The following is a 20,216-nucleotide window of genomic DNA, read 5'->3' as shown; positions in this document are numbered from 1 at the left end:
ATTTGAGAACCACTGCCCTAGACACATCACATCAACACAATCAACTTCTTATTCTTATTTTATTGAACACTTAGCCAAGACTCTACATATTTTCAATTTCTCTAGTCAATAGATACTACGATTTTAAATTGAATTGTACATTTTTCTCTTACAACAGAAATACCATTTCCCATCTTCACAACTATCTTATTTAAGATGACTCCTCGTAACCTGGTTTATTGTACTAGGTCAATGGACACATAGTTTATTTCTTACTTACTTAATCCTCTTGGTTCCTTGAGGAGCTGCGACTATCTGCTTCCATCTGGTCCTGTCCTGTGCAGCATGTTGTGCCTCGCCCAGATAAGTTTTAGCCCAGGTTAGGTTAGCCAAGTCAGGTTAACCCAGGTTAGGTTAGCCAAGTTAGGTTAACCCAGGTTAGGTTAGCCCAGGTTAGGCTAGCCAGGTTAGGTTAGCCAGGTTAGGTTAACCCAGGTTAGGTTAGCCCAGGTTAGGCTAGCCAGGTTAGGTTAGCCAGGTTAGGTTAGCCCAGGTTAGGTTAGTCAAGTTAGGTTAGCCCAGGTTAGGTTAGCCTAGGTTAGGCTAGCCAGGTAAGGTTAGCCAGGTTAGGTTAGCCCAGGTTAGGCTAGCCAGGTTAGGTTAGCCCAGGTTAGGTTAGCCAGGATAGGTTAGCCCAGGTTAGGTTAACCAGGTTAGGTTAGCCAGTTTAGGTTAGCCCAGGTTAGGCTACCCAGGTTAAGTTAGCCCAGGTTAGGTTAGCCAGGTTAGGTTAGCCCAGGTTAGGTTAGCCAGGTTAGGTAAGCCAGGTTAGGTTAGCCCAGGTTAGGTTAGCCAGGTTAGGTTAGCCCAGGTTAGGTGAGCTGCTCTCAGTTCTGAGGTCACAGTTCTTCGCTAGGCTGTTGTTGTTCTCATCATTTATACACAGATGTCATTCCTGTTTTCTACTAACAGCATTTTGAAACCAAATATGAAGAAACATCCAAGACCAATTTATTTTTCGTCATCCATTCAACCAATGGATGTGTGTGTACAGTGTGTGCGTGCGTTTGTGGGTTTTGTGTGTGTTGTGTGTGTGTGGTGTGCGTGTACAGTGTATATGTGTGTGTGTGTGTTTATGTGTGTGTGTGTGTGTGTGTGTGTGCATGCGCGCGCGCGTGTGTGTGTACACAGTGCTGTGGGTTTATATTGAGCCGAGCTGAGAGCCCAGCAGGTTTACTGCAGAGGAGAAATGACTGGATCTTCTCTGAATTTGGTAATCCAATTAAACACGCTGCTCTCAGGAGATATCTAACCACTGCTAAGCAGGTTGAGGGATGCCTGTTTCTAAAACTATCATCCCCTAACCACTGTGTGCACTGTATATATCTTTAGTTTGAATAACGACATCCACATTATATTCACATATTCTTTATGCACTACTATTTCTCCCTCTCATAAAAAGTCTGGCTGCCTCAGGTGCTTAAGTATTTTATCTGTGTGTTTGACTCCGGTCGGACGAGGGCTGTTCGATCAACAGTCTCCTGGTACGATTCATTATGCAACAGCCAGACGTACTCTGCATGCCCATGTCTCTGCTATCTGTAAGTGGGCCGGGAGTGTGTCCAGCACACAATCAAGTCATTACTCATTCATGTGTGCTCCTGTTGTCTACTGACCCTGATCCTCCCTTTCTGTACCAGTGTGTTGTTGTTTGTGTGTGTGTGTGTGTGTGTGTGTGTGGGGGGGGGGGGGGGGCTATACCCGGACGTGACTGGCTTCGCTCCGATCCGGACCCACCTGAAGGGCGGCGGCCTGCGTTAGCGGCAGATCAGGCCAGGAAACGAGGACTTTCTGTTCGTGTCGCTCCCCGCTTCTTTTCTGGGCTGAAAACTCAGCGAGAGCAGAGCAGAGCTCCGTGCCTGGACGGACGGACAGACGGACGGACGAGCGGGCTCCCCGCAAGGCTGACGCAGGGGACCGCTCATGTCAACAAAGCAGTCTGGGAAATAGCATTTGTCTCCACACGAATTCGACTGAACATTTTCAGAGCTAGCACACCCAGCCCCGACTCCCCCTTTCACTGAAATACACACACACACACACACACACATATACAGACGCACACACACATATACACACTCATACCCACACACATACTGTATACAGACGCACACACACACACGGACGCACGTACACCGCGAACGTCGTTGTTGCTGAGTGCTTCGCTCGTTTGATCTCTAGTCCTGCACTCCAGACGGTCAGGTGCTCCATCAGATCACAGTCGTTTACTGACTCACTGCAGAACGCGGCGCTGGTCCTTTGTGATCGGTGCCCTCTCTCGTTCTTTACATTCCCCTCTCCCTCAGAATCCTCTCTCCTCTCTTCAAGGGGATGAGCAGAGGCGTTGGCGTGTAGCTGCTTTGTTATTGACCGGGTTGATTCGCGGGGTGTGCTGTGAAGCACGGTCGTTGATGATCTGAGGATATTGCGCCCTCAATGCCAGGTCAGGTCTGCGTTTGACAGCGAGCTTACATCCTCGGTAAAACAGCCCTGGAACATCCGTTCATGCTTTATTAAAAAGCCATATCCGAGAAACAAGGCCTGTCGGAGACTATCTGGAGCAACACAGCAGAGCGGCTCCGCTAAGAGTTGCCTGGGTGTGTTTCTTGCAGGCGGGGAGGATGTCCTCGTCCTGTCAGACTGGGAAGTCCTCCTTCACAAGTATCTCCCACTAGACTGGCCAGCTGAGGATGACTCTCTCTGATGGAGAGGGGTTTGGACACTGTGAGGCTATGTTGCTGCTCAGGTTTCTCTCTGCCTGTCTGCCTGTCTGTCTGCCTCTCTGCCTGTCTGTCTCTCTGCTTTTCTGTCTCTCTGCATGTCTGCCTCTCTGCTTAGCTGTCTCTCTGCTTTTCTGTCTCTCTGCTTTTCTGTCTCTCTGCCTGTCTGCCTCTCTGCCTCTCTGCTTTTCTGTCTCTCTGCCTGTCTGTCTCTCTGCTTGTCGGTCTCTCTGCATGTCTGCCTCTCTGCCTGTCTGTCTCTCTGCTTTTCTGTCTCTCTGCTTTTCTGTCTCTCTGCTTTTCTGTCTCTCTGCCTGTCTGTCTCTCTGCTTTTCTGTCTCTCTGCTTTTCTGTCTCTCTGCTTTTCTGTCTCTCTGCATGTCTGCCTCTCTGCTTTTCTGTCTCTCTGCTTGTCGGTCTCTCTGCATGTCTGTCTATCTGCCTGTCTGTCTCTCTGCCTGTCTGTCTTTCAGCCTGTCTGTCTCTCTGTCTTTCAGCCTGTCTGTCTCTCTGCCTGTCTGTCTCTCTGCTTGTCTGTCTCTCAGCATGTCCATCTCTCTGCCCATTGGTCTCTCTGCTTGTCTGTCCCTACTTGTCTGTCTCTCTGCTTGTCTGTCTCTCTGCCTTTCTGTCTTTCAGCCTGTCTGTTTCTCAGCCTGTCTGTCTCTCTGCCTCTCTGTCTCTGCCTGTCTGTCTCTCTGCCTGTTTGTCTCCCTGTTTGTCTCTCTGCTTCTCTGTCTCTCTCTGCTTGTCTGTCTCTCAGTCCGTCTGTCTCTCAGCCGTGCTCCCTGCTCTGCCTCTACCTGTGTCTAGATCAGCTGATCAGGGCCTTAGGACCCAGGGGCCAGGAGGACACTGTAGGGTTAAGGGTCAAGGGTTTATTCAGTGAGGTTGGGCCTGGGACCGTTCAGGGGGGATACTGGGCAGTCACAAACATCCATCCAACTGTGGGCAGCATTATATACTCGGTGGACAAAGCCAAACCCTGGGTTTGGCCCTCATACACTACAACCCTTTTACAACCTTCTTCAACCCTACACACTGGACATTCATGGCTGCCTCAGCAAACTGCCTCCATGCTTATTACTCTACTAGTTCTCCTACTCTTCAGGGCATTCTCCAGACCTTTTTGACCAACTCAGGATGTTCCAGCAGGAACTGCATGGTCAGGGATTATCTGAGGCACAGGAGGCCCTTCTCTCTGAACAGTACAGTAACGGTGTTAGCATTATCTGATTTACACTTCAGGGGAGCTGACATGCCCGTTTTGATTGACAGCTACTGTAAGAACAGGCTATTCACTGCACAGAAGCCAGAATGTAACCGGGGAAGGAATAGAGGTGTTATTTCATAAAGGATAGTCAGTCATGCCAATAAAGCATCTTAAATAAAGCGCTTGAACATTGAATCGAATGGAACAGTCTGTCACGCTAAGCTGAATTCTGGGGCTACAGTACTGAGAAAATACTATTCATATTCATGTATCTTTTTTGCCGCAATACCCTACTTTTCTCACAAATGCCCTTTTCATGCTCTTGTGCTCCTTGTTAAATTCAGCAATTTCTCCTGTGGCCTGCCTTTATCCCAACCTTGTTGTTTACCTGTTTCACATAGAACGGAAAAGTCTATGACATGTTTTTTTTTTTTAAACGTCTGATATTTTCTGTTTATAGACTGGTGACTGCCAGTGCTAATGCAAAAAGTCAAAATATTATCAATTCGCAGTGTTGTTTGACATCATGTTGGCAAACTATTCATGAAAAAACTATGACAGCGACTCAACGGTAATATTTTAGTTGGCGGCGGAACAAAATATATTAATTGAAAGGAAAGTGAGTCCTTCTTTTTCTTTGTCCCAGAGGCTGCAAACTCTGAACTGTTTTATTTAGATACTGTATATGTCAGATTCCTGTTTATATTCTAGATCTTCCCACCATTCCAGATACATTGATGTAAAACATCAGTAAAACAACACGCTGACAGCATTTCACACGGGCTAGTTGACACGTGCTAGCTGCACATGTTAAATCTGAAATATTTCTTCATATCTTTATGCAGTGATAGCATCTCAGGAGACCATACTGATTCAATCATATGAGTATACAGTAGAATACAAGCTTATACCCAGTCACTTATACCCATAACAGGAACAATGTATGACAATAACTTATTTACAAACTAATCTGAAGTATACATGTGCAGATAGATTTTCTGCTTGTTTTGACATGGTAAACCGTGGAGGAGCCACTGCTCTGGAAGAGGTGTAGGCGAACTGTGTGAGCTACACTCATCAGCACCATTCAGTTACAAATCCCTCTCTCTTAATTTCATTGGACTGATAGGGTGCACCAACACAGTGTCTGTAAAAGCTATATGTTCCACATGCTCTGAGACATTTTGGATAAATACAACACATCCCCCCCTCCCTCCCTCCCTCCTTCCACCCCTCCTCTGTGTTCTGTTTTCTGCATGTTGACTCATAGCTGCTAATGTCTGCTGCTGGACCCTGGAAGCTGGCACTTATCAGTCAGGGATCAATGAATATGATTGCGAAGAGGAGCGCCATGCTGAGAGTGGTATTGATTGACCGAGGGTCCAGACCTCATGCCACTCCTCATTAGTGTTTACTGCATCCGCACACACCCTCCACCCCACCTCAGACTTGGGAAATGTATCAATCACAGGTGTTGGGACTTGGGAGACATTATTTATTCTGAATGCGCCCAGAATCCCTCATCCACTGCCAGTGTGTCCTGAAGTGCCCCCCTGATGACGCCCGGCTGCCAGTTGGTGCTAAAACAGTCACCACCATCGGGTACCCTTACAGTGGAGAGATGACGGACATGCCAGGAGGAATTTGAGGTTGCTGACTAATGATATGCATTAAAAAATGCTAAACTCGTCTAACCGAGTAGGTCTATGTCTTCCTCTCTACCCTGAGAGTAGGTCTACAATACATGTTCCTTTCTCCCCTAAGAGTAGGTCTACAGTACATCTTCCTCTCCCCTAAGAGTAGGTCCAGGAGCGTCATGTAACCGAAAAAACCGAGGGGGCACGAGATAGCGAGGCGTTAACAGCGCACGCAAAATTTTAGGCACACTACCAGTTGCCACTCAAGCGGTGTGAAATTAAACTTACCAGTAGCGTTTGATGTGGATTCCTTAAACAGATGCTCAGACACAGTTTGGATTACTAGAAGCCATGAAATCATGTAGTTTATTTAACAATGAGTAAGCATATAGACAATAGCCTAGATACAAGACAATAACCAAACTTCATGCTTGGTCAGATACAATTCTGACAGAGTTATGACAAATGATACAGTACCGTAGCAGCCGCAGAGTAGCAGAGTAGAAGTAGCGTGGAAAACAGGTGTGAGCTAGCATGCTAACAAGCTAACATGCTAGGCTAGGAGCAAGCTAATGCTAATGCTAGCGTAGGATAGTTTTAACCAACATGGAGTAGTAAAGCGCGAGCTGCAACTCCAGTCCGGTGGTTCTTCTTCTATAGTGCTTAGTGGGGGCTGGTCACATGACAATCTTAAGTTATGGTGATGGTCTGTAATGGCGCAGTGCCAATTCAAGATTAGACCGTTGCTAGGGGACTGGACATTCTAGATGTCTCCGATGTTGAGCAACTCTTAAAGGACAATGCTCGTTTTTGACAACCTGGACCTTATTTACGACATATTATAAGACGTTTGACTCACCGAGATCACTTTGGTGTAATTCGGAAGCATGTAGAAGAAATTTTAAATCCAGCGCGAGCCAGTATATCCATGTAATGGCGGTGGTGGGGGCACCGGGAATGCAGTTTCTAAAAATCTATTTTCTGCCGCGAAACGGTTGTTTTCATCAATCTGTCTTTATGAATCGCTAGTTGTGCTTACATCGAGTGTAGGCCTGTTGTGGTTTTTCACATGCCTCTGTCTTATAATATGTTGTAAATAAGGTCCAGGTTGTCAAAAACAAGCATTGTCCTTTAACAGCTGCTGTTTTGCTCTTTCAAAAGAACTACTCAGCGAAGAATATTCTCTGACCTTCTATACCCTCAGACTGACTATGGCCTAAGGCAAAAGGTTAACAGAGGTTACTGTAGTCAAACCTGGGTTTCTGCTGGCAACAGTGCATTTTACTGGAACACAATGAACAGGTAAAGTTCTGCCCACATCACGTTCTTTCAAGGACTTTCAAAATAAAAGTAAGGGAAAACAAATCTACTTTTTTTTTTACTCTCTTGGCATTGGTCCAAATTATATATTGAAGTATGAAGAGAAGAAATGTGATGAAATGTGAAGAAATATGATGATACGGATATACTGAATAGCCTAATATTTGGAGGACCTGTTCATCAGTTAAGAACAACCTTAATCTAAATTTATGCAAGCAGCCCATTAAAATGTGTTTATCTGAGACGAGGCGAGGGGGGGGGGCTTCCAGGTCCAGTGTTAATTTGGAAGAAACCAAATCAACCAGAAAAGAGGGTGTTTGGCTTTTTGAAAGAGGTTATGGTGGCTTTTCGAGGTGGTCTATAACATAATTAAAATAATACATTCAGCTCAGTAGAGAAAGTAATCATAGCTTCGTATTGTAAAATGTAATGGTGAACAAACAATATTTCTTTTTTTTCTTTTTTTTTTAAATAACACCCCCAAATCTGTTCTATAGTTCTATAGGCATGATGCCTCTGAGTAGGTCTACAGTACATCTTCCTTTCGTCTCTAAGAGTAGGTCTACAGTACATCTTCCTCCCTCCCCTAAGAGTAGGTCTACAGTACATCTTCCTCTCTCCCCTAAGAGTAGGTCTACAGTACATCTTCCTCTCTCCCCTAAGAGTAGGTCTACAGTACATCGTATATAAGAATAGGTCTATGTCTTCTTCTCTCCTCTAAGAGGAGGTCTACAGTCAGGCCCGTGCAAAGTAATGACTGGGCCCCAGAAAAAGTCCAGTGAATGCCCCCCCCCCAAACCTGCTTCACTCAAACCAATGTGCTCTCAAACAGAGACTTACGCAGTGTTAAGGGCTAGATAAGCACACATGATGTGCAGGCACGCACACCCTTACACTCTCACTCTCTCTCTCTCTCTCTCTCTCTCTCTCTCCCTCTCACACACACACGCACACGCACACACACAAACCCTTATAACCAGGTCAACAAAGATCTGCTACACTCAAAACACAATGCTTAGATGTAGAAAGTATATTTTCCTACCTTATAGCTTCTTCCTCTTTGCCTCAGGCTCTTACAGCAACATCCTCCTGGTCTTCCTGGATGCAAAGTCCTTTATAATGTCTTTAAAGTCAATCTTCTGAGCCAGTTCGCACTCAATGGAGAGTATTGCCAGGTTATTGAGCCTCTCCTGACTCATTGTGGAGCGCATATAATTCTTTATTATTTTTTAATTTGCTGAATGATCTCTCTCCTCCTGCTACACTTACAGGTAGTGTGCAAAATATCCGCAGCGCAATGCAGATGTCACCATAAATGCTCTCCGTTAGCTAGCTCTTCTACTTCTTGGCAGTTAACGTTACCCTGGCTCTTCTGCGCTGACACAAAAAAGTTTGTAAGAACATTTTGTTTATTCGGGTCCAGTGCCCTCGATTGTGTTTTTTCTTCTTCCTTTTCTGCGATCCGGATTTATGTGTAGGTCCCGGCATAGCTAATTCCTAACAATACAACAAGTTACCTGGCTAGTTAAAATGGATATTGACCAGTAGTTTTTTTTCTCCCGCGTAGGGTGAGTTTCGAACAATGCACTTCACACATGACGTTGCACACAATTGGACTTAGGCTATACCATTTTGGTGGGGGGGGGGGGGGGGTAATTTGGTAATATGCTACATTTTATTAAAGCAACAAACCACATTTGGGTAAATTATAGTTTTGTTCTAGTAAGTGATGGAAACTTTTTTTAATTTAATTTAATTTTGTTTAAAAAAATATATATATTTATTTATTTTTCTGATTCATGGGCCCCCCCTAAGGGCTGGGCCCCCCAAAGCGTTACCCTTTATCCCCCCTTATGCACAGGCCTGTCTACAGTACATCTTCCTCTCTCTCCACCTGTAACTGTTGTTTATCTGCAGATGGATTATGGTAAGAACTCAAGTAGCAGCTGGCTAGATATGATCAAAGATGTAATAGATGCTCTATTAGAGCTATTATCCAGTCTGATCTTATCTGCTCTCCAAAAGTTTCGACCTGCTCTTTTTCCTTCCAGGAAATACTCTCCTGGATCCCAAGTCTATATAAATTAAATTGTCTGTTTGCACCTTGAGAATACCATCAGAATGCCATCGTATAGGATATCCCGGATTAAAACCAACTCAAAGCTTCAAAATGAAGAAATCAAAAAACAATAATTGAAACGATGAAAAAGTGCATAAACACCTCAAAAACCATTCATACTCATCTGGTTCCATGCCCCTCCCCTTCACTCCTCCATCTTCCCTGAGGGTGGTGCTGTGTTGTGGGTGTGGACGGGCCGCTAGTCTGTATCCACGCTTTGTTCACTCCTCCGGCAAGTTACCAGCAGGGGCTCATCCCCGCGCCCTGGCCCCTTCCCTCCAGCACACTGGGTCTAATTGGGTCTGGTCAGGGTCTGACTGGAGAGACGTGACCTTGACCTTTAATCAGCAGCTCACCGAGGTCTTCACACAGGGATAGCCCAGTTAACCCTGCTAGCCCAGCCCTGACCAGCACACTCCAGTCCAGCCCAGCTAACCCTGTCAACTCAGTCCAGTCAAGTCCAGCCTAGCTAACCCTGTCTATCCACCCCAGCCTAGCCTATTTTAGCCCGCAGGCCCAGCCACAGCCCAATCAAGCCCAGTCTAGCCTGCTGTAACCCTAGCCTAGTCCATACCAGCCCAATCAAGCCCAGTCTAGCCTGCTGTAACCCTAGCCTAGCCTAGCCTAGCCCAGCCAAGCCCAGTCTAGTCTGCTGTAACCCTAGCCTAGTCCAACCCAGCTTAGATAGTGGAGTAGGCATGTTGAGAAGGGAGAGAATTCTAGCAAGCCTCATTGCATGGCAGGCCTAGCTAATAGACACGGCTGCTAAAATTCCTTAAAGGCCCACCGCAGAGAGAGAAAGCTACAGTAGCACAATGTCTTTTCTAACAGGTTGATTAAATATGCAGGCAAGAGATTAAAGTACATTAGCTAGTAGGTTGGAGGTAGGGCGCGCTTCTCAAACATAGGCTACTTGAAGGATTTGGTGCTGGACTCAAAGGTAAAATTAATTCCGCAGGGCAGTAGCACACATTCAATGAAAATCAGAGACACATATTCTCACAATTCACCATTTATTCTGGCCAGAACCGAACGCTGACGCATTTCAGCAAGGAGCCTTCCTAGCATCATGCTCTGGTGGAATAAATGGCAAAAGTAATTTTTTGTCTCTGATTTTCACTTAACGTGTGCTGATCTGTTTTTTTATACGAAAATACAGAAAAGACAGACATTAAAGTACAATTGTACAATATGACAGTTTTCATCCATGCTCTACACATCTCTTCACTGTTCACCATTCAATGCTGTTATTTGTCATTCAGAGGGCCTGTAGAGTGATTGAGTCAGGGTGTTCTAAGGCACCATTAGTAATTGCCAATCAACCACACACAGCCACCCCCCACCCCCAACACACACACACTTCCCCTGAAGAAAGTTTGAATATTCTATTTAAAGCAATCCCAACTTTCGAAATTAACTTTGACCCAGGGGTGCTCGAGGGCTTAAAGCTAATCACGCCAAGAGCAGAGACCCTCACCTGTTTTTGCATCAGTAAGTTTCTGTCAGACGAAAACCACTCAATGGGCTGTTGTTGTCTGGCCTTTTGCGGGAATGTGAATAGCACGTTATTGATTGGAAGCAAAATGTTTATAATGTTGTAGATGAGATTTCTGGATTGCTCTCTAATGGGGAGATGGAAGCCTATTTTCAATCTACTTTTAACTCAAGTCCCAAATTGAAAATCTTTAGGGATGTAATTAGAGCTGATTTGAAAAGAACGCTGAAACTTCTCGCTTTCTCTCCTCATCTCAACTCATCCTGACATTGGTGTGTAAAATACAACCGTCTGACAACAGAGAGAGGATATCACAGCTGGATTGATAGTTTATCTCATCTGCTGTACTAGGATTTAAACAATTATACTAATGGTGTGAATTCAATTAAAACAATTATATTCATGGTATGAATAATATTTTGACTGGTTTTGAAAATCTTTTGTCAGATTGACCATTTTAAATAATATTATATAATAATAATAATATAATATAATAATAATAATTTTATTTTTGCACTATGCACTGTCTGCACTCTGCACATTTTTGCTTACATGGCTTACAATAATTGCATTTAACGTAGGAAAAGCCAATGTACTACTCCTTCATTCATAAGTGCATCTCCTTTCTGAAACAAGTGACTAAGAGCATACTCTAAAATCTCATAAACAAGTAAACCTGTCTTGTCAGTATTTTGTGTGGCCTCCCTTATAATGCAAAACTGAAGCAATTTGCTTGGGTACACTGCTGTGTAATTATTTCAAGTAGTCCTGTGGGAAATTCTCCCAAACTTCTTGCAGACTTTTCCTCTTCTTTTGACTTCATGGCCAATCTAATCTAATACTGTAAATGTTGCATCTGCAGACTTACTCTTGGTGTTAATTGTGTTGCCGTTTGAGGTTGTTATTGTGCTGAAAGACAAACCTTTTGCCAATCAGTCATTTTCCCGAAGGTACAGCATGATGAATCAAAATCTATTTACATAGACGATATGACGCGATTAGCGTCCACATCTCTGTGGTGGTTCATGCTGTTTGTAGCACTGGCAGCTTTCAAAACAGCCTGACTGTAATGCATAATACATCAGATGACAGGGAGGAACAGAGAGGAGAGGAACGCCCTTGTGCGCTGAGAACAATGTGAGCAGACCTTCTACCGGCTCCAGTCAGAACCCTCCGGACCCCGCACCTCTAGAACACGCTGCACCCTCTGGACCCGGCACCTCTAGAACATGCTGCAGGCATCAGGCCACAGTCCACACTTCTAAAACACACTACAGTCTCCAGTCCACACTTCTAAAGCACACTACAGTCTCCAGTCCACACCTCTAAAACACACTACAGTCTCCAGTCCACACTTCTAAAGCACACTACAGTCTCCAGTCCACACCTCTAAAACACACTACAGTCTCCAGTCCACACTTCTAAAACACACTACAGTCTCCAGTCCACACCTCTAAAGCACACTAGTCTCCAGTCCACACCTCTAAAACACACTACAGTCTCCAGTCCACACTTCTAAAGCACACTACAGTCTCCAGTCCACACTTCTAAAACACACTTCAGTCTCCAGTCCACACTTCTAAAGCACACTACAGTCTCCAGTCCACACAAGCTGTACTCACATGACCAGGACCGGGACCTGTATGCCAATATGTATGCAGTATGGTTGATGGTGATTGAGACTGTGTTGGGATGGGGGACCAATATGTACAGTACATAGATGATGGTGACTGAGACTGTGTTGAATGGTGTGTGCATATGAACATTAGGCAGTTGTGATGGAGATAGCCTACTATAAGGACTCAAGGTGATTAACACGGATGTTAGATTCGACCGAGCTACACAGTCAAGTACAATGCATGAGGCTGCTACACACTGAGGTGCTGAGGGAGATTGTTTTGTGTCGTCTGTGTTTGCATCTGTCCCTACACAAATAAACCACAGGTAAATTAAACTGCAGAATGTAGAGTGTTCGTAAATGTGAATTATTGAATGATAAGCTAACTAGAGAGAGTGTAAGTTATTCTAACAGTGACTCTGAATGAATGAATAAATGAATAATAAGCTAACTAAAGAGAGTGTAGGTTATTCTAACAGTGACTCCGGGTGAATAAATGAATAAGCTAACTAGAGAGAAGGGGAGGATATTCTAACTGACTCTGGATGAATGAATGAATAAATGAAGAGGGATAAGCTAACCAGTGAGAATATGAGGTATTCTGTCTGTGACGGTGTCTGTCTGTCTGTCTGTCTGTCTGTCTGTCTGTCTGTCTGTCCAGTGCACGTGAAAGCGGGGACCTGTGAGGTGATCGCCGCCCACCGCTGCTGCAACAAGAACAAGATCGAGGAGCGATCTCAGACGGTCAAGTGCTCCTGCTTCCCCGGACAGGTCGCCGGGACAACGAGAGCGGCGCCATCTTGTGTAGACGGTACTTCTGATGTTCACCACGATAACGTTAACCGTTATTCTGTTCATATCCTCATGGAAAAACAAAACACTTAGTGTTGATGTAAACAATCATTTATGAAAATGGCACTTTATGGTAAAACTAAAAGTAAGAAAATAATTGTCGCTGTCAGGTGAAAACCATTTATCTCTGTTGAAAAGAACATTCCAATTTCTGTTTTAAAATCTGAATGTTTTTCTGCATGTCTACATTTAAAAAACAAACAAAAATCACATATTGTGTGATGAGCTGTTTAGAATACATTTAATTGGTCCCGGGGCAGAGAGGTGTTCCAGCTTTCAATTCATGAAAAATTTATTGAAAAATCTCCAAAATGGAGTTCAGTGGTTTTCATCCAACAGCGACAGGTTTTACTTGGAAATGACATTTCAGTTGTGTGTTCAAATGTAAATCTGGGGTTTAGGAACGACTACTTCATTCTCTCAGTGTGTGGAGTGGTTTTTTTGAGCAGAGACCGTGGGGTCTCTTCTTGCCGTCCGGTCTGGTCCGGCCGTCGGTGGTTTGACAGTGAGACCATAGAGCAGCTTATGTTCAGCAGGGCGGAGAGGAAGCGAGATCATTTAATATCATATCGGTGGTGGCCTGGTCACAGGTGGATCGATCCCTATCATCTGGTCTTCACTGTAAAGTCTCTAAATGGAGTTTCCTCCATCTTGACACCATTCTGCCTGTGTAGAAATGTCACACAGGCGCGCGCGCACACACACACACAGACGTACACACGCACACACACGCACACACACACACGCACACACACACACGCACACACACACAGATGCGCACACACATACACATAAACACACACACAGGTCCGTGCGCGCGAGAACATACACACACACACACACACACACACACACACACACACACACACACACACACACACACACACACACTCCTGAAGGTCTCTGCAGTGCAACTGTAGACCTTGGCTCTTTCACCTCTGCTGCTCTTTCCCCTCCAGTACATTGTTCTCTTCAGCTTGACATTGATCCAGCCCCTTGTAATTCACTCTCAGAAACACACACACACAAACACACACATCACGGATCTCTACTGTCAGGGCCCGATCAAAAGCCACCCCCCCCCTTCACTCTCTCTGACATGTTTACAGAAACAGAAATCTTCCTCCGGGCCTGGGTGGCCCCCAGAAGGAGGAGGGCGTGTCCTAACCGTCCTCTCTTTCTGTCCCCGCCCCCCTCAGCCTCCATCGTGGCCCAGAAGTGGTGGTGCCAGATGCACCCCTGCATGGACGGGGAGGAGTGCAAGGTCCTGCCCGACCTGAAAGGCTGGAGCTGTAGCACAGGCAACAAAGTAAAGACCACCAAGGTGGGTGACAGGTTTCCCACATAGCATCTTCATCTTCGTCATCATCATCGTCGTCATCGTCATCATCATTGTAGAAAAGGCTCTGACATTCTAGGTGCCTACCACTTTAGTACTGACATTGTCTGGTTATAGGAAATGACGTAGCCTATGCACCCTGATGATGATGATGACAGTTGAGTGAACTATAACTACTCTGCTGGATCATAATACAATTCTGAGAAGAATGTCATCGCCAGTCTCTTTATCTTCATTCCTGTGTCCTGACCGATGCACCATCCTGTTTACTGCCAAAACTAAGACAAACTAGCTAGACCTAAATCACCTCACTAACAACAATCATCATCATCATCATCATCATCACAGAACATTTGTATTTTTTCCATTTCTCTTTATCCATCTCTTTATCTATCATAGTCTTATCCCATCTATCTCTCTCTTTCTCTTTCTCTCCTCTTATGTGGTTTAAGCTATCCCTGCTCATACCAAGCATGGAAGAACACCAGGTGGAACCCCAAATGGTTCTTAAGCATCTTGGGTGCTCATCGGTGTGCAGAAACATGCCATGTTTCCACCTGACCCACTTGCATTTGGCAGCAGGATGAGAGAAGAGAGATTGTGTGAGAAAGAGATTGAGGGAGAGAGAGAGAGAGAGAGAGAGAGAGGGAGAGAGAGAGAGAGAGGGAGAGAGAGAGAGATTGAGGGAGAGAGAGAGAGAGAGAGAGAGGAAGAGAGAGCAGGCTTGGTTCGGGCCCTGCCTTTGAGAAGCGTGAGAAGTAGTCTTGGATGTAACTTCAAAAGAATCAGTGAGAAGCAAAACAAAGGAGAAAAAGACAACAAACAAACAAGCCAACAACATGCCAAGAAGCGCGAGCTGCTGAAGTGATGGTGGGTTTTGAGGCAGATGAGCAAGACAGAGCAGTGTTTGGGTGAGGATGTACAACTTCTACATTAATACAGGTTATACGAGACCATGTTTGGGCTTTGTGTGTGTGTGTGTGTGTGACGGCCCAGGGCCATCCATCATGGCCTGGTGTTTGACTCACCAAACGCCTGTAGTTGAGCTGCATTCCTCCATTATTCATGGTGGACGGGAGGCCTGGGCCAGGCACAACCTTTTGTTTTAGCCAGGTTAATAATTAATAACACCTCACGCTGGCAGGCAGGCAGGCAGACAGGGAGTTAGGCAGACAGACAGGTCGACAGGTCGACAGACAGACAGACAGACAGACAGACAGACAGACAGACAGACAGACAGACAGACAGACAGACAAATTTCTTCTACATGCCTCCGAACTACACCAAAGTGATCTCGGTGAGTCAAACGTCTTATAATATGTCGTAAATAAGGTCCAGGTTGTCAAAAACGAGCATTGTCCTTTAAGTCCCAACTCATCTGCTTTATGACATCATATGTCGGCTGCCACCTTTCATAAAAAAAGAGGCGAATCGAATTCAATCCCGGGGCAATGTTGTCGGCTGCTGTCGGCTGCTGGCAGAAAGACGCCAGTTTACGGGCTTCCATAGAAGACAATGGGATAATTGAAACGTCCTTTCGTGGCATGTCGTGCTGCTTTCGGCTGCGTTTTTTTTTTCGGACAGACAGACAGACAAACAGACAGACAGACCGGGAGTTAGGCATGCAGACAGAGAAGCAGGCAGGGAGACAGGCAGAGAGGAAGAGAGGAAGGATGGAGGCAGAGAGGTAAACTGACAGGCAGGCAGACATGTTTTTTTTGATTGGCAGCTCTGCGTCTAGTTCCCTCCATGTTCAGCAGCCCCGTGCCGCTGGCTGGCCGGGTCATGGCTCACCAGAGGATTCTGGGATACCGAGTCCCCGGTCACCGATATGTTTCTGGAGACGGGCGGCACCGACGGAGATAGACTCAGTCCTAGCATCAAGAGTTAATGTCTGGTCACGCACTGCCCAGATATAATCTGACATCTGTATGCTGGAGTTACCGTAAAACTCGCTGACCGTTTAGATAAACTGTATTACGGGATCTCCGTCCTATTTATGCCCTAGCGGAAAGCCGTTGATAAGGAATGATGGGGTTATTTTATCTCAGGATAGATTCACAGTCATAAATCGCTTCCCTGAATCCACCCCCGTACCAGGGACTGTCTTGACAGGCAGAACAGCCCCCTCTCTCTCTTCATGTCAGAGAGCACCCACAGGTTTATAGACCCATGCTGACCCACCTCAGACATTACAACATCCAATCCCTCTTTTTCACTTCCTATCAATCAACAGGCAGCAAGCAGAACACCCCAGAAACCATTTCACATGACAATCGAGAGGGAAGGTGTGGAGAGAGTTGGCGTTGATGTATACAGTATATAGTTTATGACATGTTGGCTCTCAGAAAATTTACTAGATCTGTATTGAATTGTTTTTATTGTGTACCACTATGTCACTATGTCAAGAGTGTGACTCCCTAGTGTATAGGACATTGAAAGTTTGAAATAGCTGCAGCTGTTTTACCGTAGCCTCCCGCTTATTATGTGATGTGTGTATCTGTCCGTGTGTGTAGTAGTCTAGGCTAGATTAGTTCAGGATAGGTCAGGCTAGGCTAGGCTAGGTTAGGCCAGGATAGGCCAGGATAGGTGAGGTTAGGTTAGGCCAGGGTAGGTCAGGCTAGGCTCGGCTAGGCTAGGTTAGGCCAGGCTAGGCTAGACAGCCAGGTTAGGCCAGAATAGGCCAGGCTAGGCTAGGTTAGGCCAGGCTAGGCTAGACTAGGCCAGAATAGGCCAGGCTAGGCTAGGCTAGGCTAGGCTAGGCTAGGCTAGGCTAGGCTAGGTTAGGTTAGGTAAGGTCAGGTCAGGCTAGGCTAGGTTAGGTTAGGTTAGGCTAGGTCTGACCCTTTGCTATTTCCACTTCAACATTCACACAACTCAGAGAAGTTGGAGGGCTAAATCTTTCCATTCAGACTTTGAAATTGGTTTGCCACCTGTGTCCCGGCACCTTGGAAGAGGCTCAGGGCTATATGCAAACGACCGCCGTCCAAAGCATTGTGTATTATAGGATGCAAAGCTGTATGAAATCCTATCCGTTCAAAATGCCTCAGACAAACTGGCATATGTAAGAAGATATTTAAATTTTCTCCACCACAAAGAAGCCTTTTCCTTCTTGCATTTACCTTTTTTTTCCCTCACCCATGACAATTTACAGTATATTTGCATAAACAACTGAATGAAGCTTTCTTTTTGTGTTTCATCTGCTGCTGGTTATAGACTTCTAGAAACGAAGTATGCCATAGAAATGTATTTGAAATATATCAACATGATTACATTAGAATAGGTGTTTTTGTTTGCCAGTTGTTGTGTTAGGAAAATATAAGCTAAAACATATCTACTGTAAAAAGTGAAAGTATAACTATACTAACAGCAAAACCAGTTTTCAGTGAACAGGTTTTAGTCATACATACAGTGTAGTAAAACACAAAATCTGACAATTTGTTTGCTCCTAGCTGTTCAACTCACCCAGATAAATATAAACCATTCCATATAAACAGCCATGCTGCCAGTCAGCGCGGTACAGTGCTGGAAAGTGACGGATGATGTTAGTGTAATTGTACTTATGGGTATTGATGTATTTGTATGATGTTGTGGATAGTAACCAGAGTGACGTCCTGTTATCAAACAGTTTAGCTCCACACCAGCCTCATCCCAGTTGAAGTCCATGAATTGGAGCAGCCAAGCCTGGCTATTAAAGCAGTCTGTTTTGGACTGGGGAAATTTACAGTAAAGCTGTGTCGATTTTTTTTTTTTGCTTACAGCTTATATACTGATAGTTTGGATAATTGCCTTTTGTTTGTTTGTTTGTATTTTTTCCTTTCGTGACTCCTTACCTTCACCTACATGTTGAAAATGAAAAGACACATGCATGTGGAATTCTTTGTCCTTGGGCTTTCACTGTCCTTGATCCTCAGTAATTTACTATTTTACACCCTGTATGGAGTTTCGCTGCCCTCTAGATGTGGGTGGCCTCTCCACCCGAATGGATTTTCTGAAATTAAAACAGGGATTGGAAAAAGCTGGAGGCTAGGGTCTTTTAAAAAGCCTCAGAGATACCGTCTGGTGTCTCCATCCCATCCAAGGACATCGATTGATAGCCTGAAAGATGCCCTCAATCACTGTATCGACTATTGATCTGTTTCGCATGGCCCATTAGCACCTGACTGGGAGCTGAAATTGACCCTGCAGTTTGGGCTTTTAGGGCAACAGTAAAGACTGTGAAATGAGATCCACTACCCTGATAACTGTGTTAGAGCTGCCCAAAACGAGCAGAGCCAAGACAGCAGAGGAAGAGCAGCTCAGAGGCCTGCACAGCAGATCGATACGGCAACACTCCCTAAGTTAGCTACCACAGTTATCTCCTAGTTGTCTGCAAAATGAGAGACCGATTCACACCATAGGTAAAGACTACATGTAATCCAAATCGATAGAAACATGTAGTACCTATTTTTTGCATTCGGACCATGAGGATGCCTTTGTGGTGCGGTGATAGATGCTCTGGCATGGCTGCCCAGCAGCTATACACTGTTCACTGACCACTTCTCAGATCTCTTCTGTTTTTCAGTGCAAATTTTATTCAGTGATTCCCACCCAATAGTGCACCAGACACAATACCACACCGATCCATTTCAGCGCAGGCCAATATGAGCGCCAGCCAATATGTCGGCAGCCTTGTAGTGCGCCAAGCTTTTGACGTACTAATGATTTGTTTTTATTTTCCTTTTTTTTTTTTTTTTCAGATGTTATCCCATTTTCACCAAATTTGGTAGCTAATTGACCCTGACCAGTGTCCAATCACCCCCTACTAACTGTTGAGGATTCGTGGGCCAACCCAGCCAGTCGGCGATGCAAAGGAGAGAGACAACTCCTTGACTCTCTCAGTTTGCAACTGTAATTCCGACACCAGACGGAGATTAAACTAACCGTCCTCGGGGAGCTGCAGCCCAATATGCCACATCCTCTGGGATCTGGCCATACTCAGATCTGGCCAGACCCACACGCAAACCCTAGGTTCCCGGTGGGCAGCTGCACCAGACCATGATGCATTAGACCCCCCCCCCCCCCCACACATATTAATGATGCATTAGACTCCCCCCCCCCCCCACATATTAATGATTTTATAGAAAACTGAAATAATACTTGTTTGTTTGTGATCTGTTTTAAATCAATACATGTAATAAATGAAAAGGCCTGCAGGAATGAAATAGCCTTTACAAGGGACATGGAAATGAAGCAGAAGAGGACAATACCACTTTGAGAATGCTAACTTTATTGTGACAAAGCAAACATCATACAAAGACATAATGCAAGACAAAATGTGAATGCAAAACAGATTAAAAAATACCAAACCATCAACATATAGGACAGGTCCAAAAATAGGCACATTGTGTCATTCAACTGTTCAGTCAATGCAGTCTTTCAGCATGAGGTAAGCTACTCAATGCTGCACGTCAAAGGAATGTGCAATTCCATGGAGATAATTGTGCAGGATGAGGCCCTTCTCATCACAACGATGCACCCTCCTCAACATGCGCTGCTGACAAGCTCTGTAATGGGACTTCCTAGGTGGCAGAAAATTATTAATAAATCCTGCTACAGCAGATGCTAATCGAAATAATAGATTAGGCTACAACAGATTAGGCTGTAACAGGCAGCTGGTATAGGCTTGTCATTGGGCTATTTCTAAGAAATATTAATTAAAATGCTGTAAATAACTTGATAAAGTGCTAATCGGAAAAAAAAATAGGCTACAGCAGATGCTAATAGCTGGTGCAGGCTTGTCATCCGGGTAGGGTTAGGAAATATTCATTGGAATGGAGGAAATATTAATTGATATGCAGTTAATATCTGTAAAATATCTGCTA

General features: G+C 44.9%; 1 protein-coding gene across 1 annotated transcript in view; it reads left to right on the top strand.

Moving 5' to 3' along the window:
• Nucleotides 1-14,939, top strand: part of tafa3a (TAFA chemokine like family member 3a) — a gene marked incomplete at both ends in the record, with an annotated part of 29,227 nt that extends 14,288 nt beyond the window's left edge. Inside the window, 3 exons of the mRNA XM_084441350.1 lie at nt 12,823-12,972; nt 14,213-14,337; nt 14,805-14,939. Of these exons, the coding sequence (XP_084297476.1) occupies nt 12,823-12,972; nt 14,213-14,337; nt 14,805-14,939 (410 nt within the window). The remainder of the gene's footprint in view (nt 1-12,822; nt 12,973-14,212; nt 14,338-14,804) is intronic.
• Nucleotides 14,940-20,216: the final 5,277 nt, after the last annotated feature.

Source organism: Borostomias antarcticus, assembly GCF_949987555.1.
Source record: "Borostomias antarcticus genome assembly, chromosome: 7".
NCBI lineage: Eukaryota > Metazoa > Chordata > Actinopteri > Stomiiformes > Stomiidae > Borostomias > Borostomias antarcticus.
Note: the sequence above shows the minus strand (reverse complement) of the source record. Positions and strands in the feature narration are given on the sequence as shown.